The sequence below is a fragment of the Acanthochromis polyacanthus genome, chromosome 12 (genome assembly GCF_021347895.1).
Source record: "Acanthochromis polyacanthus isolate Apoly-LR-REF ecotype Palm Island chromosome 12, KAUST_Apoly_ChrSc, whole genome shotgun sequence".
Taxonomy (NCBI): Eukaryota; Metazoa; Chordata; class Actinopteri; family Pomacentridae; genus Acanthochromis; species Acanthochromis polyacanthus.
Window position 1 is genome coordinate 24388480 of NC_067124.1, and position 25189 is coordinate 24413668.

At 39.8% G+C, this 25189-nt stretch overlaps 1 protein-coding gene across 2 annotated transcripts; it reads right to left on the minus strand.

The window, feature by feature from the left end:
- Positions 1 to 3693: 3693 nt before the first annotated feature.
- lingo4b (leucine rich repeat and Ig domain containing 4b) lies at positions 3694 to 24720 on the minus strand. Of its 2 annotated transcripts, none has more exons than XM_022213162.2 (3): positions 24336 to 24720; positions 7019 to 7134; positions 3694 to 6900 (listed from the first exon to the last, which is right to left on the minus strand). In XM_022213162.2, the coding sequence occupies exon 3, from the start codon at positions 6886 to 6888 to the stop codon at positions 5074 to 5076; it is 1815 nt and encodes a 604-aa protein (XP_022068854.1). In that variant the 5' UTR covers positions 6889 to 6900; positions 7019 to 7134; positions 24336 to 24720; the 3' UTR covers positions 3694 to 5073. The 2 variants fall into 2 exon arrangements, with proteins under 2 accessions (XP_022068854.1, XP_022068856.1); XM_022213164.2 differs by lacking the exon at positions 24336 to 24720 and adding an exon at positions 9814 to 9954.
- Positions 24721 to 25189: the final 469 nt, after the last annotated feature.

Sequence of the window (25189 nt, forward strand, 5' to 3'; positions counted from 1 at the left end):
GCGTGTTTATGAGGAATTAAGAAAAAGAGCATTGCTGGAAAATATTATGCCTTAATGTAATGGAACAGGAAATAAAAGAGCAAGCATAGGAAATAGGAATGAATTAAAATCAGTGAGTGGACTCTGTGTGTTAGTGCACATGTGCAAACAGCTGGAGAAAGACCATGTCTACTTTGTAGTTAATTTTCAGTCTTTCCTCTTTATCCAAAGTGACTCAGGCTAAAGCTATTAGACAATCATTACCGACTGTTTGATTACCAAACACTTAAAGATAATTGGGGTAAATTGGTATGTGCTTGTTAAATGTAATGAATCTATTTAATTTGTGGTTCAAGCGTAGACTGCTGGATAGCACAGGAAATATGGAAAGATTTTTATTAAATTGTGATTATGAACACTTATTGTTGCAAATGTGCTTTTAGTTTAATTATCTCAATATCACAGTGAAGAGGGGATATGATGTAGAATTTAATTTTCCAAACACAGACACTGATTATTTCATTAAGCAGAAATCCTGCAGTACCTTAAGAACAGCAAAATAATGGAATATCAGCTTCCATCAGTCCAGCGTTTTGCTCCAGAGTGAAATATATGGAAAGCCACTGGCATGAAGTGTGATACAAATCTTGATACTGTCAGGAGGATTAGGCCTAAAATCTCCCGTGATTCCCTGACTTGACATTTTCCTCTATAATGCCGTCAAAATTTGCGCTTGCGTTGCAGGGAGCTCAGGGCAAAACCTGGAAACGGCACGAAATGAATTGTCTTCCCCAACCGTGAAAGAGCAGTTGACAAACAGAGACAGGAATAGTGACCAAGCTGTCAGCAGGTTTCTTTTCTTAGTCAGTATATGAAGACATAAACTTCCAAGTGGCACGTCCAAAGCAATCACCAGAAATAAACTGCAAGTCTGTTGAACTAAATAAGCAAAGTACAGCTAAAGAAATGGAAACAAAATACTGCCTATCCCTAAACTGCAGACGGTATCCAAATACCTAATCCACAGAACAGAACAATGGCCTTATATTAAATCAGAATCTGCATTTAAATCAATCTTTAGCCCTGTCTTCTGGAAATTATGATTATATGCAACAAAACATGCAACAGCAAATAATCTTTAAGGGACACACAACACTGATTGGCTTACATTTTCTTTTAAAGTCAGATTCCAGTCATTTATTAATCCACTAAAAATTCATCTCTCTGTATCAAAATTGCATATTCAAAAGCTTCCTTTCCATGAAAAGTAATCCCTTACTACTGCACAGTGTCTAAGATGTAACTCTACACCGTCGCTTCCTCTCGAATGTGCAGATTTTTAAAGCCCCCGCCTCTTTTACCACTCACCCTTCCACTGCATGCTGCAGTAAGTCATCTAAAAAACTGCAAGACTCTGTGCTGCACAAGGACAAGTTGTAATATTGGAATAATTTAGCCATGATTGAACAGGAAATTGATTCTGAAGAAGATCTGGAAATCTTCAGCCCACTGGCTGCCAGGATTGGTTCCTTAGGTTTGTTACATAGAAAACCCTGGTGATATGAATCCATGTTTTTCTAACTTTCACTGGTGCACTGCAGTTTTAAGTTAGCATTGACTGCTTTTTCACTCATAATGTGCCATCCAGTACACAAGAAGTGACATATAGACATTTTTACCAGGATAAAACTTAGATTTTCATCAGAGGGGAAATTTAACCGAATGAGGGAATGTCCATGCACATCTTATAAGTTGCATAAATGGCAATACTGAGCATGCCATTATTTTATGTATTTAACTGTTATCAGCCAAAATATGAGATCATGCTGTAAAATATCTGCTTCTTTTGTTATGTTATGGTTAGTTAAGGTTAAGTTAGTCAGGAAAGATTGTGGTGTGCTTTCAAAAAAAGAAAGAAAAAGTGCTTAATTCATGCTAAGAAATGTTTCCTTGTACCACAATCCTTGCAGCAATTACATTTGATTGTAATTGTCAGATAATATGCATGTCATTTCTAAGAACCGTGGGGTGCGAGCCACAGTTTTATGATAAAATGTCCTAAAATTGCAGAGAATCCTTCTTCATCCCACCTGTATTCATCCATCTGATAACAGTAACAGTACAGCGTTTCTCCTGGCAGCCGAACGTCACATTGTTTCTGCTTGTTCTTCCCTCTGACATTTTAGTTTTCCAGTGTGTAATCAACATAACGACCTCAAAGTGCCTGATCACGTTAGAAATTCAGATTTCTTGTTCAAACAGGAATGCCTGCTGTCTGTCTCTGGGATTTTCTGACTTAACATGTAAAGTCATGCTCAGTTTTGTCTCAGTAATTCAGGCAGATAAATCTCCACTCTTCTCTCATCTTTTCAAGGACCTCTCATCTCTATACTGAAGGGCTGCAGAGACCACTTTTGTCCAGACTAGGACATTTCAAAATGAGTCAAAACCAGACAAAGCTGTGTTTGAGACAGCCAAGGCCAGTAGGCAGACCTAACGGAGAAACAAAATCTAAGCCTAAACAGCAAATCTGTTACAATGAAAAGATACAAAAATACTAAATAGACACACTTTATATCTGCTCTTATAATCTGTAGGCATGTGAATATTTAGATTTGCCACTCTTGCTGTTAGTTGCTTGTAATTTAGGTGCTCTCATCATTTAAAACATATTCACTTTAGATAACACTGTCAACCAAATGCCTGTGCATATAAAATGTGTCTTATTTTGTAAAGAAATGCTCCCGTCTTTGCCGTCAAACCAGAGAAGCAGGATGAAATTGACCTAACAGCAGATGTGAAGAGACCATAATGTTTTCGGTGGTGTGTGCATGCCAGTCATTGGGTGGGGGAGTGGCTTATAAACACCACTTTAATCTGCCCCTTTGGCTTTCTGTCCAATGGGAGCAAATACTTGTATTAAAATAGATAATATGACGGGCCAAGCTGGGAGGGAGGATAGCACCCGCCAGACAGACCTATATAACAGATTGAGACATGCAGAGGTAATCCAAAAGGGTTTTAAATCTCTACTCATACACGTGATTATCTTTTTTTTTCTCTTTTTTTTTCTGGGTTATTCTGGGCAACTGCATGAGACGGACGAAATTATTTACTGTCCAGTGATTTCAGTCAGAGCGCTGCAAGTCTCTAAACTGTGCTAAAGCGAAATCCGTGTAATTCCTTGGTTATCGTTTATCTTATCACTCTCAAGTGCGATATTCTTTTTTAAATGGCGAGTCAGCATTGAAGGATAGTGAGCAAAGGAGTGAGAAAATGCCAGTAAATGTCTAAAGAGACTCATTGTGTCTCAGCAGAGGTACACAGCACTGCGAGAAAACAGACGGCCACAGAGGTATTCTTCTGCTCATATAATCCTTCGTCTTAACAGAAAAAGGGAAGACAAAAGCACATTTGTGTGGCTAACTGCCAGCTGTAGTTTTGTTGTCTCGTAAAGGGGCAACAAGGCCACTTTTTGTCTCAAATTGAAACACACAATCCTCCCAATGGGCTCACAGCACGGAGATTAAGCGCTCTGCTTATGCAAGAAAGTGCGTCGTTCTCTTGCCAATTTTCCAACAATAGAGTCATTTCCGATGAAGATCCACGGAGAGATTGGTTTTAAGATGATTAGAATGGTTTCTCTTTTTTATAATTTGATAACATTCCAAGATATTTCACAGAAAACAATTCGAGGCATTGCATACACACAAGGCAGGTTTAAATATCGGCATTTAATGACATAAAATGAAAAAAAAAGAATTTACAAGATAGCAAATAACAAACAAGTCAGTGGTGTATGTGTGCATCATTTACATCCTCTTTTCCTGGCAATATAAAGCATTGCTTTGTGCGTAGTGCATCTACACAGCTAAGTTTACACACAACAAGAGTGCCATATTTGAGTGACACTAATCCCCAGAACTAGATAAAATGATAGAATAAACCGAGCACACACAACCGCCCTTGACCTAAATATTTACAAGGTAACATTGATCAGGTGAGCATTCTCTCTGTCGATGGTGAGAGTGTTACTGAGGCACATATTTTTCAGTCTTTTGTGTGGGTTAAAAAAAAAAGAAAGTGGTTTCTTGAATATAAAAACAATGAGAAATCATAACATTGTTTGACAGAGCCACCTAATCCAATTATATAGTAAGGTAATATGTAACAAAAGAAAGATCAGACAGACTTGAAAAAACTTATTTAAAGTATGAAATGGGCAAGCATACATTCCTATGTACATAATGGTTAACTATCAGTCCCTTTGCACTGCTACATGATCATTTAAAGTAAGTAGTACTCATGACAGAAAACACATTTCCAGTGCAGCAACCTCAAAACAAACTACAAAGCTCTAAAATATCCAAACTTTAACCATTAAGTTGAGAATCTGAAATTATTTGGCTAATCTATTCCATATCTTTATTGCACATATCAAAAGCTTTACAGTCATATATTCACATCTAAAAATCTTACAACCAGTCCTGAACCGACAGTCCTGAACCGACAGTCTTTAACCTCCGTGGTTAAGCAGAAATAGCAAACCCGAGGGTCCAAAGGGCAAAAGTTTACTTGGCTTGTATTGGCAAGTGAAGACAAAAGTGAGAACATTAGTATAATATGGATGATTAAACAAGCACCGGGTATGTCTTGAAAGTGTGTTAATGTGTCAAATTCAAACTCTATTCATGTGCTATGATGCAAACTGTGAAAATCAGAACAGTTTATAATTACATGCTACATAAAAAAGTAACCTGCGCTCAGTAAGTATTTGCTTATTTAAAGTACAAGTGGTTGAAAACAAAATGCACAGCAATCATAAGACAGCTCTGCCTACAATCTGTTAACATCTTTCTATTCCGGGATCATGAGATATTCATTAGTTAGATAACACAGCCAAGTGGTTGCTGAGATGTAACTTTCAGCTCTAAAATTAGAAGAGGACTGGCACAAGTGCAACAAACTGGCTCTGATTTGACTTCTAAAGTGGCCTTAGACCAGAGGTCCCCATCTTTGTCTGTCCCAATGGAAGTCCATAGTGCAGAACAACTCACAGTCAATATGAAGACCCCTCTCACCTCTTCACTGGGTTTAAATAAGTTTCATAGTAAACCTGCCACCATCACCTCCATCCCCTCCTCCTCCACCCATGGAAGACCGAGGAACAAAGTCAATAGTTGCTGTGTGCTTGATTTGACCTTTGCTCTGGCTCCAGAAAAACATGAAGACAAAACAGATTGCCACCGAGCTGAGGAAAGACAGGAAGCCCATGGTGGTGGCGATGATTAGGGTCTTTGCATCAAACGGGTATGGCTTGGCCATTTGAGCTGAGGAGTTGGCAGCTTGGGAATTTGAAGGCTCAACCCAGCCCTCCTCTGTGAAGAAAGGGATGGTTCGATTACGCGGGAGCCCCTTCACATACAGGCCAACAGTTAGGCTGTCATTACCAGCTGCGTTTCCTGCCAGGCACTGGTATGTACCGCTGTCCTGAACCTGGGCAAAACGTACTTCTAGAGTACCATTTGGTAAAACTCTGATTCTTCCTGTTGGAGAAATCACATTCTTATGGGATGCAATCCAGGTGATAGATGGGAATGGATCCCCATCGGCCTTACAGGAAAAGAGAACTGTAGTGCCCTCTTCTACTCTAGCCTCCTGCGGCCTGCGGTCCATGATACGAGCGGGGCGGCAGGTAAACAGCTTCGGGAGTTCCTTCTCTGAGAAGTCTCTGAATTCACGCTGTCTTACTGCATCAGGAGAGGAACAAGTGGGTTGATGTCCATCAAAGTTCAAACGCAATCTGCGACGGACCACCCAGAGAAGCCGGCAGTCACATGCTAGGGGATTCCCATCTAACCGCAACACTTGAAGATTCCCCACAGAGTGGAAGGCGCTCTCCTCCAAAGTAGTGAGCTGATTGGACGTCACATTAAGCATGCGAAAGTAGGCCAGTCCCCTGAAGGCTCCCGGCTCTATTCGTAGCAGGCTCCCCCCTGCTAGGTGTAACTCCTGGAGTCTCAGTAGGTCCCCTAGCAGGTTACCTTGGATAACAGTGATGGGGTTGTAGGACAGGTCTAGGAAGCGTAGATACACTAGGTGACGAAGTGCTGAGTAAGGAACAGCACTGAGGTTGCAACTGCTGATGACAAGTGAGGTCAAATTGAGACCAATTAGGCTGTTGCCAGCCATCGTGTCCAGCGCTGGCCAGTTTGTGATCAGGAGGCTGCGCATACGGTGGAGCCGTCGGAAAGCATTGTTGGGCAGTGTGGAAATGGTGAGGCGTTGCATGCGAAGACGTGTCAGACTCTGGAGCTGGGACAATGCTTCAGTGGGAATGGAGGTCAGGTTACTGCGGTCTATATTGAGCTCCTGCAGATTCTGCAGACCAAAGAAAGCTCTCTGAGAGATGAAGACCAAGTCATTCTCCCCAGCTTCCAGAATTTGCAAGTTCACCATTTCTTTAAAGGTGTAGTCCAGGAAAACCAGAATCTCATTCTGGCTCAAATCCAAAAAGCGCAGACTGGATAGACCGGAAAACACCCCAACTGGGATGATCTTGAGACGGTTATTCCTAATCCGAAGTGTCCTGAGACTCTGTAGGCCATAGAAAGCTTCTACCTCAATCATGGAGATTATGTTATCACTGAGGTCCAACTCTTGAAGTTGCGGGAGGCCAGAGAACTGGCGGCGTCCCACAGTCTTAATCTTATTGTGGGATAAATCCAAACGTCTGGCATCACTGGAAAAGCCTTCAGGCACTGAATTTAAATGTTTGCCAGCGCAGATGACTTCTTTAGCCTCCGGTCGACACACACAGCGTGGAGGACAGCTTCCTGCAGATACACCGAGTCCAAACTGGAGCAAGATACTCAAAACCCCCCATTGAACAACTGACTCCACAAACATCTTACCCCCTGCCTGAAAAGAGACGAAGACAATGATTAACACATGTAACAAGAAGTCATTACATAAACAATTGTTTCATGTTTTTAAGTCAGATGTTCTTCATTAAGTACAAACTTGTGTGAAAACATACCGTTTCAGTCTTGGAGTGCAGATTTTCATAACCAGTGGCAGTCAAGTCGGGATCAGACTTGAGTTAAGCCCTCTGCAGAGATATTTTTCTGTCAATAACATGCCCTTTAGAGTGACCTGGACAGAACAGAGACAGAAAAACAAGTCTTATCAAATTGATGAAAAGAACACCTTTAAGCGCAGAGTTTAATTTAGCATCCAAAATTCAATTCAACTCAAGCTATTTACCCACACCACTACAATGACTAAGAGTGTTAAGTTCACAGGTTTCAGCTTTTCTTAAAATAGACTTAAGAACTATTAGCACCGTCCAGCTCATCAGCTTGATGTTCTTGCTAATGGAAGACCAGGACAAACCATAAGGAACCAGCACAAGCACAACTTTCTAAGTAGGCTGTCCTGTCTTGGGTGTTAAATGATTTATTTTGTAGAAGCTGGTTACAAACAGAAAAGTGAAAGCGGTGCTAATGTGGATCTTAAATGAAGGGCTGAGAAACTTTTTCTAGTCTTTTCTAGAGCTTGTTCTTTGTTTAGTAAGGATTATCACAATTGGCAGCATACTAAATCACCACCCCTAAAAGGCCAAGACAACTAAATAGCGATGTAATTTTGAATCCTGACAACAGCTAAGTCCCATAATTAACATTTGATATTAGGAACAAAACAAAAAGTGCACATTTGGGAAGCAAGAGTGTATCCAAAATGAAGCAGATGTTGCAGCTGATGAGACTAGCCTACATCTCTGTATCGCATACAACAAAATCCCTACTTAACTGATTAGGAAAGAATACATCTCACTTTTTATTCAGGACATTTTATCCTCCGAAAGACTGGGAAAGTACCATTAACAGCACTTAGCACCCTGGAAGCGACCACATATGACATGCCCTCGAAAAAAAAAAAATAGTATTAGTGCGCCCGGCCACATGTGCGACGCCTCTGAGGGTGCAGATGAGACCTCACTGGGATGAGAGCTCTGCCCCGTGGGCCAGCCATCTGGAGTTAAGGCACTCTAAGTGGAGTCTGAGCCAGCAACAGAGTGACAGTGGTACAGTTTCTCAGTATCGTATTTGCTTTATATCAACTAAGCAAAAAAGAACAACATTTAAAAATAAGTGATAGTGAGCACCTCTGTCTAGTTTTGGGTTTTCATGTATGCCTTTATAGGGACAAAACATTAGCTGTTAATTAATTAATTGTGCCATAATGCTGTCTCCATTATATTTAAATGAGTTTGGTTACATTCCATCAGACTGTAGGGTCTTAGCTATAGCATGGCATTAGTTAGGTTATTGTCCATGATTAATAACACTGTAAGATCTCGGCCTTAGTTTTTTCTATTATCAAGTAAAGTAGTATTATGTCATGTTTTATCTCTATTATAAAAATTACACTGTTAAATACCACTTTATGGTCTTGACACCGCTACTTACACTTGTGGGGTTACTCCCCTAATGAAAATTCTAATCCTTTTTAGTGAAGGGCACTTTGATGCAACAACTGTTGCCCTGAATGGGCTATATATATTATAAATGATGAATGAATTTGACATAATTCACCTGTTGTTATTTTTTTCTTAGTCGGTATTGGGGTTGTTCTTTTGTTTTGTTTAGTTTTAAATGCTGATTGCTAATAAATCAAAGACAGATTTGCAATTTAGGGCTGCTTAAAGTAAGTCACAGCTATAACTTTTTCTAATAATTTTTATACAGTACACAGTGTTATAAAATAACCTTTCAAAAACATTTTTTAATTGCACTTAAATTAATATAAAATTCTATTTTGCAGAGTCCAAAAAAAGCAGAAAATCTACTTATTTTAGTTTGGGAATTAGATTTTAGTTTTTAGATAACAACACAGCTACAAATTAAGAAAGATTTTTTTCTGTGATTGCTGACAGTTTTATAGAAAATACTATCTGAGCTTCATCAACAGTAATATGTTGTAGAGTTAAATTGTTTAATAATAATTTAAATCATGTCAAATGAAAACATACAGTTACCATAATTATACACTAGTATGAGTAAGTGCAAGTAGAAAAGTATGCTTAAAATCAGATCACATCTCAAATAATTAGGTAAAGTTGTATTTTAAATAAATTTTGTTGGGATTTAATCCCTACAATGCAAATCACTTAGGAAAAGTCACATTTTAAATAACATTGTGAAGTCTTCAGCATAATATTTAACTTGTGTGGTTAATTTGTAACACCAGTCTGTTTTTGTTTTGTTTTTTTAGTTTATTTTTCTTTACTGGAAAGCACTTTGGCGCAGCTGTAGTTTTAAATGTGTTACACAATAAAACTGTGACTTCACTTGATTTAAGTCATGAAAATATAGGTGGATCGAAATAAATAGCAGCGTTACAGAGTAAAGAGTAAAAATGAACTGCTGAGAAACACAGTCTAAAAAGAGGAGAACTGATGTCAAATGCCGTCCATTGAAATATTACATAATTACATTATTCTGCCTCTGTCTGGCCTTGGCGGCTGAATAAAACAAGCGCTGGGAAAGAATGTGATGTAAATTATGTATCTCCTCTCCAACAGCCATTGCTGAGTTGGGACCTGCTACGTGCAACAAAGCTAACAAGCCAAAAAACGGGAAAAAAAAAACCCCCGGAACTCTAATTCTTGACATGGCGCAATGTCCCACTGCTATACAGGAACCTAGAAGACCAAACGATGAACTGCATTCACACCACAAAGTTTCCTCTCGGAACAAACAATGATAACATGTACACTCCAGAAATACAATTCGAATACTTAAAAATACTAAATGCCAAACTGAGTCTAACCTGCAGCAGCTGCAGCTTCTCACTCTTCACCATCAGACGGTTTCCAGCATGTGGACCCACCCTCGCTGCAGCCTCTGCTCTGAGTGGCAGAGCTGCCAACAGTCCCAGAGCTGTTCAGTCTTTGTCTCATCCCTGTTCTTCATGCAAACAGCTCTTATACTGGCTGGCTGGCTGGGAGCGCTGACTCACAACCCAACACTTGTGCTTTTAGACTCCCAGGACTAATGTTAGACCGATATATCAGAGTGCAGACACACAAAACGGATACCAGTACTCGCCTTTTTTATTGCTTCTTGGCCTTCAGCCAGTCAAAATTGGTCAGAGGCCAGTTTTTATTGAACAAACTGACACTTTTATTCATTTCGGGCTTTTCTCTTTTATTTTTTGTAGTTCTGTGCAAGTTACACTTTTATTTGATGGTTTGAAGATTTGACTTTTGACCTTCTAATATTGACATACTGGCATCCTAAAGAACTTTATGATTATTTAAAAAATGTTTTCCTCTGGGATCTAGTGTGAGTTTTTGACTTTTTTCATCTTCTCTCCCCAGATAAAGACAATATCATGCAACCAGCAACACATATTGGCTATTCAGAACCTATATTAGTGTCCAGTTGGTGTGTAAAACATGGGTGAGGTTCACAATTTAAATGTGTTCCTCCTCCTCCCCTGAGCTAAGTCGTCAGAGACAGAGACTGGCAGGTGTGTGATATCTCAGGCTGGTAGGCTGTCAGTTGCTGAGCCCTTTGAGCCAATCAGGGATCAGGATCAGTTCTCTTCCACATCTCTGCACACACCATAAAGCCAGAGTCCAGCCAAAGGTCAAGACCTCAGAGTCACAGCCAGTACTGACCCCATCCATCAAATTAGAAAGTGAGGGAATAAATGCATTTGTAATATCGTCATCTATTTCTCGCCCTGCTCGGAGCGCAGTCACATGAGTGTCACGTTACAGCGTTAATTACCCTAACTATTTTCTATTACGCACAGCCACTTGTTGGTTCTATTAATGTTTCAAATTATAGCGGACAACAGTCACTTAAAGAGGTGTTACCGCTGTTGTAAGACTCTGACACACATAGGGAACTGAAAACACCCGCGATGCCTTCAGGAATATGATACAGACCTGCTACATGTCAAATGAGCAGGAATTTATTTTCATAGCATAATGTTTTTAGGAAGAAGTAAGTATAAACCAATTTCCAGGAAACAATGCGGTACTTTCCACAAGACTTCCTTCATACTGATCTCCTCAGATAATACTGAAAAATTTGCATTTTATTCATAGTAATTACTGACATGTTAACCATAATTTCATAATATTAGAAGCATGTAATGTGATTCACAGTAGCATCCTAGCTTATAGTAGTAATAAAACTCTGCCTCCACCTCTTTTATCTCATTTCTTGGAAGGCTTTTCCTCTTAAATTCAGTTTAATAATGCTGTTTGATCACAGAGTGAAGTCCTTTCATCCAGTTGTTCCTCGGATTTACTTGCTTTTCCCAGAGTCTGCCCCGATACTGCAGAGCCCGATTGACCAAACTCATGCTGCTGTTTGCTGTTCTTCTAAAAACCTTTTTGAATAAGTCAAAAATATCAACGTTCATGAAGCTAAGTGAGGACCAGCCCTTACCTAATAAACTCTTGTGACGCCCAAATGAAAACAACGTCAGAGCCAATGGGACTGGAAGAAAACATCTCTTCAGACGAGCCTTTGGCAGAGTCCAGCCGGCATTTGGATGGCCTCCCACTGTCGCATAATTGTTTGAAATAATTCAGCTTCCCCAGTTTGCCCTCTCTGCTCTGTCATCACACAAAACTCATCAAGCCTCTCAGCTTGGGCCCTTATCGCCTTACATCAATCTGAGGCCAGTTGCCACCACATGTTAAAATTAGGACTTTCTTCACTGACTGAACACAGCTGCGGCGTTAGTAATTATTTGGCCCTACAGAGCCGCTCTCGGCTTCCCCAATGCTTATAATGATCAAATTACCAGTAAAATTAAAAACAATTCCGACATGATTTCGCTGGGCACCATATCATTAATGTTTTTGGCATGGAAGTGTTTTTCTGAAGTGTTTTTTTTAAGCAGCTTGTGTGGCATTTTCGCGTTGTTGATACTTGTCAGAAATGCTCAACTCAGCAACTTAGCTCTTCTCCTATTCACCAAACTGCTAACATGATCATTTCTGGCCGGGATCACATTCAACAAAGTGCCACAGTGAACAACAACTCATTTCATTATCTTGTTGTAACTCTGCCAGGAGCAAAGGAAGTAGCAGCGATTCTCAGTTAAACTGAGCTCCTCTTCTCGTCTGGATTATGACTTCATTAGCTTTGACAGGGAAAGTCTCTCTAAGAGCTCGCCTCTTTTAAGTTTTACCTTATCAGCTATTCCTCAACACTCGATCTCTCGCTGTTACTTAGGGACTTGCAGCAGTATGTGACACACTGTGACAGACAGTGAGCAATTACTGAGATGAAGATTTCAGGCGAAAACTTTCTTTACAACAGGTGCATGAAACAGGAATGTGACCCTACATGAGCCAAAGGATGACAGTCTTTGGTTCTTTTGGGGGTTTTTGTTGTTTTTTTCTCTCAATTTGGTGCCCAGAGCATGAATCCCTTTGCCAAGCGGCCCATCTGACAGAGAATACACAGTCTGAGCCTGGCTGGGTTTTCTGACACTTGTCAAAGAGCTATTTTTAGCTTGTCACAGTGAGAAAGACAAGAGCCTGGCTCAAATCCCCAATTAAAGCGGCTGGAACAGAACAACAGTGCGGGGATCACAGAGCATGAGCTTGTGTCTTTGCGCTATGTGTGTTTTCCTGTGCGATCGTGCACGCTTGAAGTGTGTTTGACTGCGGCGGTGGAGCTGTGTTCGTGTGCTTCTTGTTTTGTGTTGGGGGTTTTCAGGGCTTCTGGCACCTGCTGCAGTGTGAGACCCCCGAGACCTCCTGCATGCAAGCAGTAAATATTAAAAGGTTTGCTGGCAGAACAGCTGTCGGGTGCAGAGCAGGAAAACAAAAGTCTCCCGGTCTTTCCCCTTTGGGTTTGTCTGGCAAAGAGCTTGTAAACACGATCGTGTCAGACGCCACATTTGTCTTTAGCAAATGAAATGTGTGAGACGCAACAGAAAAGTAAAACTGAAAACTTTTCTGATACCACACAAGAAAATACAGTTATAAGAAGTGCAAACACTGTGTTAAGTTTTCCACCAGTGGCTTAGTCACTGCAGACGTATGCTGTGGATTTAAAACCTTGCTTGGATACACAAAACAAAACTAAAGTTTACAAATGTATCCAAGCTAATTAGATTTCACATTGCAATTGGATGAGGTAAAATGATGCCTTGTAAAGTTCACATACTGTTTGAAATAAAATGAAATAAATACTTTTAACAGAATTGATGTTTTTATTTGTAATTTTACTAATTATGTGCAACATCACAAAACAGACATAATTTGTGAAATAACAGTGAAAAAATGCTATTATTTAGTCCTTAATATACAGAATTTTTCTGTCAAATGCTGGCAAATACCTGTGAAATGCCAGTTTTTCTGTCTTATTTAAATGCTGTCAAACATTGTAAAAGAAGAAAGTACCATCCATAGAAGTACAGTTATTATCTGTAATTTCATAAAACAAAAAATCTGTAAAATAAAAACAAAAAAAGTTAAAACTGTTTAACAGCATCTCAACCCTGTATTCCAAAAGTGAAATCCCTATTCAATTAAACTGCATTTTCATTCAAATTTGAAAAGAGATGTAATTTTGGGCTGCACAGTGGAGTAGTGGTTAGCACTTTTGCCTTGCAGCAAGAAGATCTCCGGTTCAAATCCCGGCCTGGGATCTTTCTGCATGGAGTTTGCATGTTCTCCCTGTGCATGCGTGGGTTTTCTCTGGGTACTCCGGCTTCCTCCCACAGTCCAAAAATATGCTGAGGTTAATTGATAATTCTAAATTGCCCGGAGGTGTGAATGTGAGTGTGATTGTGTGTCTGTATATGTAGCCCTGCGACAGACTGGTGACCTGTCCAGGGTGTCCCCTGCCTTCGCCTGAGTCAGCTGAGATAGGCTCCAGCACCCCCCGCGACCCTAGTGAGGATAAAGCGGTGTATAGAGATATTGGATGCATGTAATTTCATTTTGAAAGAATCATATTTTGTGACAGAGTAGGAAAGGCTTTTAGTTTGATAGTGCTATAAAGCCCGTGTAACTGGTAGATATAACGGTCCCATATTGTGTCCCTTTCTACCAAAATGTTTAAAGTCTCACATCTCCATAGTGTATCTTTCAAAATACTGTAAAGATGGTTCACAGAAAATCACCGCATGGGATCTTTAAAGCAGAGGTAAGCATTATTTTTGGCATCACTGGGTAGAAATCCCATACAGACCTCTCGCCATATTGCAGTTCAAATGAAAACTAGACTTCTGCACCTCCTCCAGGCCCTTTTTTCAAATTTGGGCAATTCTATTCTTTTTTTTTCTTTTCCAGATATCTGCTGACTGCAACCCTACATTTTATTTATGCTTGTTTGGTTAAGTTTAGCGCACAGCTCTACACATCTCAACTACCAACTACACAAACTTTATTTTAAACTATGGTAGTTATTTGTTGTCATTCATATATGTGAAATAATATTAGTTTTAGCTTGGATTACTAACATTACTATGGGAATAAATATACAACACAGCAGGAAGCTGCTTCTGAACCAAACAAATGTATTTATCATCACCCATCACATGACGGTGGAAGAAATTGCACATTTATTAATTTGGCTTGTTCAAATATTCTTACACTGTTTTCATATCTAACTGTGATAATATGGTATACGAAGATCAAGCTGATCATGCAATTAGGTTTTCATATTTAGACACAACTATTTAGCTTATTGGCAAAATTTGACGAATTATATTTTGCTGGACAGGTGAAAGTTGGGCATCTGTCATCATTACGTGATCCAGTTTAGTGGTAGAATGTAATCGTTACATAATTCATGACTACACTGCCTAATATTTGCAGTCTCTCCTGATATTTTACACTCTGTGTGGAGGTCAAGCAAGCCATTTCTAATTTGATCAGTTTTTAAAAAGGCTGTGACGAAAACGCAGAGCCACGAATACTAATATAGCCACTCGAGTACGTTTGCTTTTTTGCATGTTTGAAACTGGCATGTGGAATGGAGATAAAGGGAAGTGTGACTGCGAGCTTGTGCCTGTGACAAATGGGATTATATTAATTGTTTGCCTCTGTGCCTACATATTGAAATGGATTTATTTCATCTGAATGTTGTGGATCGTGCATGTTATTTGAGCCTATTTTGACACGGTAAAGTTTTTACTCAGGGAAAAAAAACTGCCCGATGGTATGAGCTCTATCGTAACAATGTCCACATTCAGAAGAGACACAAATTTAGAATTTTTTTTCTGGTTTATAATTAGTTACAGTAAGTGTGTGTGTGGTAAGATAGATGGAACACTTTCCTTTGTTACTTTTACCTGTTGCTGTATGCAGCATGAGCGTGTCACTCCTATTAGATATACTTGTCATAAAATGTGTTGCATGAATGAGTATATATATTAATAGAGATTGCCTGCTGCACTTACATGAAATCCCATGAGAAACATTTCAACGTAAGACACAGGAGTGGATATTTTCACATGTCAAAGTAAGCATGATTGTAAGTAAAACATAGAAAAGGGGCAGATACGTTAAATACGTGTGTGTTTGAGTATTTACCAAAGTATTGTGTGGCGGAAGTGGGTCACATTGACAGATCCACTCACATCAGTTATGTTCCAGACTGTGTGTTGGGTGAAGCACTCTGCTGTAATTCCTCAGTCTGACAACGAGAGAGTTAAGACTCTGTGCAACGTCATGCAAAGTGCACCGTCTGCAATATTAATAATAGCACAAATAAATGAGGGAAGGGAATTAGTCTCAGTGCAGCGCCTATGTGATGTGACAAATTAGGTCGTCTCCGCTAACAGAAGTGATGCATTGGATCCATCAGCGTACATCAGAGAGATGATGGGAGGTCACGCGTTAAAGGGGAGCTGACTGATGGGAGACAGAGGACTCTTAACCTGGAACAGGTCATATGTAAAAACACTGACTAATCCAGGGCACCTTATATACTGACTGCAAGGTTCAACTGCAATCAGCTAATTGTACAACCTGGAACATCAAATACCAAAAGGTGGCCTTGTGTTCAATTATATAAGGACTTTCTGAAACAAACTAATGTCTAAGAAGAACTAATATGTAAGGAATACTCAAACAATAAGGTCACAGTTATTTTTGTCAGATCTTATAAGGAAGTAATGCAGTGTGGCAAATAAAATAGGAAAAATGAGTGGAGATACCAAGAAATGGGAGGAAAGGAAAGAAAGGGAGGAGAAATTGGGGGGAAAAGACACTAGACAGAAAACATTTGATGCAGGGAAAGTGTGGAGAAACAGTCAAAATAGAAATCACATATCAGGAGAAATGTTAGCTCTGACGTACAAACAGCACAAAGTGTCAAAAATTAAACTTCTGCTCATGTCCAATACTTCCGTAAACACTTCAGTTTCTCTGCTTGGTGGCTTTGTCCAAGAACCTCTGTGACCAAAAACTCCCACAGGTCTCTATTGTGATATTTTTTTTTTCCTCTATTTCACAGGAAAGCGATTAACTCCATAATCTCCCCTCACGAGTGTGCAGGTGGAGCTTTTCCTCTTTGCCACACTTTCCATCCTGCATGCTAATCTGAGAGCCAGTGCTGTACATGTGTGGGAGGCATTGGGATCAAGGCTTCCTGTAACTGGCAGGTCACAAACTTGATTCTCCGCAGCCTGTGACGTGTCCGTTGGTGTTAAAGTATATTTAAACAAATAGCACTTCTAAAGGCATGTATGTGATATTTATTCTGTCATCTCACTGTGTCAGCTATACATGCAAGCATTACTATCACTTCTCACATGTCGACAGTATAGATGGAAGAAACATGGATGGAATGGATAAGAGGTACACTTATATTTTCTCTTTTAATCCATGTTTAATCCTCTTGCACATTTCTTCAATAGGTAGCACTGATCTATGTTGCCCTACTTTAACAGACCTGAATTGCAATGGTAAAACTTTTATGTAAAGGTTTGTGATTTTTTTATGTGACTCCAAAAGTGACTTTACCAAAAATGCAGAACCACTACGTCAAAGGCAGAAGGCCCAGAGATTTTAACCTTTATTTGGACATTTACACCCCGAGAGGCTGATGTTGCACACCACTCAGCAGAGGAGAGGAGGCCTCCTGGAAGAAATATATTCAATAATAAAACAGTTAATCTTGTTGCCTTCCCCATCTGAAGTTACTTGACTCTTCTAAATCAGTGCACATGGTGTGTAAAACGGCCAGCAACCATAGTGATGGTACTTTGCTTTCCTGTGAGATCACCAGTTAACTCTAAGTAGTAAGATAACTTTTTATAGACACCATCTTCCACCTCAAATGGCCCAAAACTGTTCTGAGCTACACGTCATATGAACATGAGTTGCCCCTTCTGCCACTCTGCCATTTAGATAAAACCAACTTTAGGCATTAGTTTATGCTGAGAAACATTTGTGATTAAAATTAACTAACATTTGAGTGTTGGAAGGGCACAGATCACATGTCAGAGTCCCATGTCATTTTTAAACCGTACCATCCCTGGCCTCTTCTTTCAGTCAAGTCTCATTCTGTCAGTTAATGGCGAAAAATCACATATACGAACATGCCTTAATGGGGAAGTGTGTCAATTTCACACACTAAAGTCTCCTCTCAAGAACTGTGAGAGCTGCTTCAAATATTTTTTTAATTCTGTATTGGATTTTTGCTAAATTGCTTCAAGTTATAGAACTTGAATCAAGTTGAAAAGTAAGAAAATGTGGGTATGTAGAAATAAAAAAAAAAATAGGTTGCCAGACTGGATTCTGCAGTCTACTCTTCCCCCTCTTGAGACTAGCAGCTAAGTCAAGGTGACTTTTGCAGAACAACACTTAGCTGTTAAGTTGCGTTGTTAGTAATGTAGGTTTCTGGTTTTGAAAAGAAGAATACAGTATCTGGGATTCTGCTGCTTTGATTTTGTATTTTTTTTTAGCTGTCCATTGTGAGTCTGACATTGTTATGGAGCTGTGCATCATTCATCTATCCATCCATCTTCTTCCGCTAATCCAGAGTCTGGTTGCCAAGCCAGCAGGCCAAGCAGGAAATTCCAGACGTCCCTCTCTCCAGCAGCATTTTTCAGTTCCTCCTTGGGTATCTCAAGGTATGGCATCCCAATCAGTAAATTTAATAAATCTGGGCAGTTCTCATCTCAAAGGTTTAATGTTTTGTCCTTAGACCTTCGTTAAATTGAAAGAAATATTGAAATGAATAATATCATCTCTTCCAAAGCACATTTTTTTTTGTGGTGGTGCAGCGACATCATACAGCTAATGTCTTTGCTAAGACAAAGCAATTGCAAGACTGCAAGAGGTCACTTGCCCTTAAAAGCTTAGACTTTGTGTTTTTAAAGCCTTTTGACAAATCACCAATGCTTTCATGCATGTGGAGGGAAATAGATGATACAAAGACTTTGACCAGGAGCTGCAGCAAAAAGGACATGACCCTTAGACTGCTTCTCCTTATCCTCTCCAAGTAACCTGCTTGTGTAACTGTGACATCATGTAATTGTATTAATTACTTTTAGTTATTCTTTTGTAGTTCCTGATCAGAGCTCAGGATGGAAGGGAACATATCTCCAACAAGTACTCAGCTTCTTGCCTGCTGCATACTGAAAAGACTCCAGCCTCTATGAGCTTGACTGAACAGAAAATGGACACAAGGAGATGAAATTATGGCTGAACATATAGCAGTATGGCGGCTTTTACATTTGATATTCTAACTGTTCTCACTGCTTAAGAGCTCTTTGCTTTGTCAAATCTGCTGGACGGGAAGCGATGTTTCTCATAGCAGTGAGATCACTTTGTCTGCAGTGAAGAGGAGATAATGGGTAGGTTACAGAGTTCAGTGCACTTAGGAAAGAAGTTCACAGTTTGTGTCATCTTAAAAACCTTCCAAGACTCTATCTTTTGTGTGGTTTTGTAGTCTTGATGCACTGAATTGTACAAATTGGGGCACGTTGTTGTGCAGCCTGCCCTTGAAATCATCCGTGAAATTGCACTTGGTTGTGCACGCAGAAAGTGATGGATGTGGTTGTGTGAATATCAACAAAACAACAAGCTTAACATGAGTTTTCAACCACCACGCACCTGACTGATTATCACGTAAAGTAGACTTTAGCAAGCCTTAAAGCTGACAAAGATTGATTTTCAGGTTGCGTGTTTTTATCGCCTATGCGTGCCTCACACATAAGAAGAAGGAGTGTATCAGTATAAGGGGCCCCGTATGTTTCAAACTAATTTCTTTATTGATGATCAAAGACCATCTGAATAACCCTTCACCTATAAAGAAAGCACTAAGTCATAGCATGCAACTCACTGACTGACAGATAATCTAGGAGTAAAAGTGGATGAAAAACTCCCACAGTTGTGAATTCGTTGCGACATTTCAACACAGGGCCTGTCTCATTTTCTTCTCCTTCACCCTGGCAGTCTCTCACCCTCTGTGTGCGAGTATTGGATGCTTCATATAGAAAAGCTGAAGGAACTGGCTGTGCTTTGCTCTCTGTTAGAGGCAAGAAAGTTGCTTCAATGCTCATCCTTGAAGCCTTCTCTCTTATGTATTGTTCTAAGACTCTTCCGGATCTCATTTGCGTGGCTTAACCCAGTTAGTTTTAAAATATAAGTAAAATAAAATATAAATAAGTTTTTAAATATAATGAAACGGGAAAGGACACACTCATCTTGGAAAAGGGAACAGAAACACAAGATGAAAAACGAAAAAAAAAACATGCACCATGAAAGGAGTCATCTAATATAAAGATGCTTTTTCATGGCCAAACAACACAAGGCTGCTGCTGACACAAGCCCTGGGCTAGTGGCATTCGGCTCTTTATTCATGCCCTGACTGCATTTCTCCAGTGGCAGTGAACATCTGATCTTTCTATTCATCTACAAAAGGAGTTCAAATGACTGTGTGGTCGGAATGGTGCTCGTGTGCACGATGAGTTCAAAAGTGCTGTGCAGTACAGATTCTGCCCTGCATGGATGTTTTCATGTGCAATCCCTTCAAAAGCAGGACCAGTTGAGAGTGTGATGAAAACACAAACCACTGAACATGGCACGGGTCTCGTGTGAAAATTGATAGATTCATCCTCTGCAAAAGAAAAATAATAGAAAAGTATTGAGCATAACTGCGATGTTAATCTCATCGTGGTGGGTGGATGTGCAGATATGAGGATGCATTGTTCCAGGCTCAGATACACCTTCTTCCCAGACAGCTCCATCTGTGGCTAAGCTTGGTATTAAGGAGCTGCTTTTGGAAAGGAATCAAAGCTGCAGGAACATGCTCTCACGCAATTGTATCAGTTTTTCTTCTGTGAGTTTATACATGTATGCGCTCAACGTCCATTTGAATAGGCATATCTGTAAAACCTAAAATAATCCTATACAACAGCTCTGCTAGGATTTCTATGCTTAGGGAGTATTGGTGTTTTCAGTGTGATCTGATGTTATCAAAAAAGCGATAATTATACGTTATGTTCATTAGTGAAGTCATAGTGGGTAGTGGTGGTGTTTTACAGAAGTGCAATATAAAAAGTGTTATTTTTCCCCACCACATTTATATACTTCTGGATGCATGTGTAAACATTTTGTTTTTCCACATTTTAGTTAAAAATCCATTTTAATTACTGTAAATATAATTGTGAAACAAGGTGCAATTCATGGTTAGTGGTACAAAATTTATTTTATTGGGAAAAGATGGTTTGTTGGTATTTCTTGGCACCCGAGCTGCCAGAATATAACTGTTTTAGGCTTTTTTTACAGTTAGTTTTTACAGTGTACCTAATGAAGTGGACAGTGAGTGTATATGACCAATGTATTTAAAGCATTACTTTCAGGCTACGGTCACTGGTGAATATTAAGCACAACGAAAACATAATGAATTATTTATGAAGTTTGTCTACAATTCTTCAAGGTAGGCTGATGCCTAACAATTCTGTAAATGATAGAGACATTTTCAGTGTACAGTATTTTCAAAAGCTAACTAGAACACAATGAAAAAATGAAATGGACCAAGCAATCCTGATTCAGTGTTAGATTATTGTAGCCTAGCCGTGCTAGACCCAGGTCTGAAGGCACAAGGGTCTAGGAACTCTCGACAGGGAGGGAGGCGGGCTAAAAGGTGGTCTTTCAAATCACTCTGCAGCAATTGGGTAGGTATACAACCAATCAGCGCAACGAATAGGCTGACGTAGTTCCTAGAGCGCCGGGAATCAGAGGATGCGGTAGTTCGGTGAAGCCTTATTTATACAGTCAATGGGTGAAGCTCAAGTATATTACAAACATGTTAGCAGAAAGATTATTCAGAGTCGGTGCTAATGGAGCTCAACGACTGTTGTCGTTTTTGTTGTCGACCCTGGCAGAGAATTAAATTCATTGCCGTGGGTTGTCTAGCACGGCTAGGCTAGTTGTTTCCGGTTGTTTCTGTCAGAATCGTCGCGCCTCTGTCGTCACTTAGTTACGCCGGCCTTCTGACTCTACACTTCATGGTGATTCGTCGGCCAGTTTTAGGAGCATCCAGCCTCGAGGCTTACCGAGGGTAACTAGACCCACCCTGGCAGAGAATTAAATTCATTGCCGTGGGTTGTCTAGTGCGGCTAGGCTGAGATTGTTGTACATTGGTATTCAGGGGAAAGATGCTATGTGGCGGATCATGTTAGTGGGAGCCACTGGATACTAATGAGCGGGTAAAATCATCTCATGGCTTGATAACTTCACAGTTGTAGTGCTTTGTATTTTTTTAAGAAAAAGTTTGGTTGTTGTTATAGAAGATATTTTTTTATCCCACTCTTTAAAAAAAATGTAATTATATGCCACCAAAATGGGTGTCAGCACAGTTAGCAGTACCTTGCAGTCCTTCATTCAAAGAGGAGCTTAGTTATATTGAGCATTTTGTTTGTAAAATTCTATTTAATGAATGTGTGTCTATGTTTTTTTGTCTGTTGAGGAAAAAAACAGACAGAAATTGTTAAGCAAAAGCTGCATTTTTCCATATAAAACCCAGGTGCAACTAACACTCATTAAATCTGACTGTTATTTTCTCAAATCAGTTTAGTGCACAGTGACAGAAACTGTGAAAACTGCCTCTCATTATTCCCTAAAGCTCAAGTTAGCAAATTCAAATTTTGTGCTTTGTCAACTCAACTGTCAAAAATTTAAAATATTCCATTTACCTTCAGCACACTATGAATTGTAGCAAATATTTACCAATGACCAAAACATTATTGTTATTATCAGCATTTTGGTCCAGCATCATTTCACCTCTAAAATATTTGCGTTCTGGGTACCTTGGAAAAATAATGGCACAGACATAACGGAGGAATCGGGGTCCTAATAACAAATTTTTGCCCAGGGGCACATTGGGAAGTTAATCCAGCCAAGGACAGCATGTTCCACTGGTGGAAAGTGAGTGGACTGAATTATATATGTAGAGAAAGTATTAAATCACAACAAAAATTAAATAAATAAATAGATATTGAAAATGCAGAAAACTGAAGTATTTAATCTCTTTTGGTTTGTTTCGACTCTCTCAAGGAGCCTGCTCTCTAACCGTGACCAAAGCTTTTCCTGTTAATCATTTTGCTCGGCATAATCCAAAAACCAGACCCAGCAGTTAAATCTACACATCTTGAGTTTGTTAAAGCGCTGGATTATCCACAAAATGGTGATTGAAATCTTGAAAAACATGCAATGCAAATCTTAACATTGCAGCCTTTACTGCAATGTGTGTACCTGTTTACATCTTATCTATTTGCAGGATATCGTACAAGCAACACGGCCAGAACAATGTACTGACACACAGGTGTATTAGTACAGCTAGAATGCATTGTTTAATCATGTGCTAACGTGTACACCTCTAGGCCTGGTGGCATATTTCCACCACTGTGGTAGCACAAGCAAAGCACAAAAACCACTTAAACGCTTGTCATATACTTCTTTGCCTGAGGCTGAAATCAATTGAGGTCTGGAGCTGCTACCCAATATAACAGTCCAGATAAATCATTTCCTAACAAGGAGACTGACATACTTCCTGTGCATAAAATGCCCTCTGATTAAATTGCCCATTTGGCAAAATCCCAAGCGCCAAATCCTTGGTTCTCCCTTGATGGTGATCTGCTCCTCCTGAGCCACAACCGATGTGATGTGTGTCCTCATTATGACAGGAGGAGAGGACGGAGAGTTTGCTGCTGGTCTCGCCTCACCTCTGCGCCCTCACTGACATGCTGATCCTGGCTTATATCAGACCGTAGCTGAGGTGATAATAACCAAATCAAACACGGGGAGTCAAGTTTGGAACCGACACAGTCTTGGTTGAAAATCAGAGGTTTGATCAGTTACTGTGACATGAAAGCTTCTTGATTTTTAAACACACACACTCAGCCTCACAATGTCCCAGAGGGAAATGAGGCTGCAGTTACTGCCGTCTGTAATCCTGCAGTTAAAACACAGTCTGCTGTGGCCCTTTTTAGGTTTATAGAACAAACTATCCCGAGGATTACTGTTCCCACATTGGACACTCTAACTCCACAAGAACAACAACAACAAAAAGACAGATGTACACAACCAACAAAGCAACTAGGCTGAACGCTGGAGAGTGACAATAATGACATATCTTTCTGGGTTTTCAGAATTAATGGTTTCCAGTGATTTAATAAAAACACAAGGATTAATTGTGTCAATATAGGTCAGAGTTAAAATTCAGCATTGCCCTAAAACCACACACAATTAATATACTATTAAAACACTGTTATGGGCTTTTGAAAATGGGATTTGCCATTCTGGAGACTTGGTTTTGGCTATGAAGGCATGAAAAATATAACCAGTCTCCAGACATCCAAATAGGTCGACTTTATTGCCGACATTTTATTTTTAATAACAATTTATTAACAGAAAACTTAGCTTTAGACATGGAATCATTGTTAAACAATGAAACAGCAACTTTCTTCTCTCCTTTTTTGCGTTAATTCTACTGAAAATCAAACTGACGTATTATCTTTGAAATCTACAATCCATTTTTGATGATATTATTGGAAAATTTACAACTCAAGTTTACAAAAAATGTGACGACAGACCTACAAATAGCAACAGAAATGTGGGGTAAAAATCACAGAGAACAGTGATCCTGTGATAATAAATGATCTAGAATGTAACATAAAGGCAACACTGATTCTCCTACCATCAAATTATAACCCTAAACTCATCGCATGCTATAAATACAGTGCAGTCTGTTAGTCTCCAGAAATGGCACAGAGACATAACAGCTGGTTTCAGGTTGAACAACAAGTAAAACTGTTGAAAATCTATAAAAGTTTTTTGAATGAACGAAACTCACCAGCTGAGGTTTTCACAGAAGGAAATCATGGCAACAAAGCCTCCACCGCTGTAACAGTCCAACAGAAGAACATCTCTGTTCAGGACACTTTGCCCCTCTTCTTCTTCTGCCTACATTCACGCAGACTTTGCCAACATCTGTCTCACCAGAGTCGTGTAATTTACTTCGCCCTCCTTCTTCATTAATTTCCTTTGCCGACTGCTGAACACCTCGGGGGAGTTTGCGGATAATTGCGCTACTAAAATAATTTAGGTCGAGCCTGTCCGCCTTGTTGTGTGCGCTGCTGCTGCTGCTGAGGAGAAGAAGCTGCTGCTGCTGCTGCTGCTGTTGCTACTGCTGCTGCTGCTGCTGCGCTCTGACCGCCGTGGTGCTGATGCTGTGCCCTCCGCATCTCCATCCCTTCGCTCAGCTGGAACAAGAGTCCCGTAGATTTAAGGCTGGATCTGCGCCATGTGCCGGGGGCAGTAATGCCTCAAATCCCCATGCAACGGGTAGTGTAACGAAGAATGGGTCAGACTTTCCCTAGAGGGTCATTCCCTTTGTGCAATTAGTATTCAAAAACTTCAATCAGTGCCATTAACCTGCTCCTTTTTTCCCCTTTTTATTTTTATTTTAATAACCCTTTGGAATAAACACTCCCAGTAAGCTGATGGAGCACGATGCATATTTCTCTGTTTAGACCTAGTTTCACTTTTAAGAGACTGATTTTGGACGTGAAATTTAAAGTCAGTGTGATGAATTACCACTTTCAATGAGTATTGGTTGAAATCCTGAGAGCAACGTTTATATACTGTGGTTTCTGCAGTAATTTTAGCTTTACGTGGGTTTTGTTTGTTTTTTCGTTCTCTGGCACC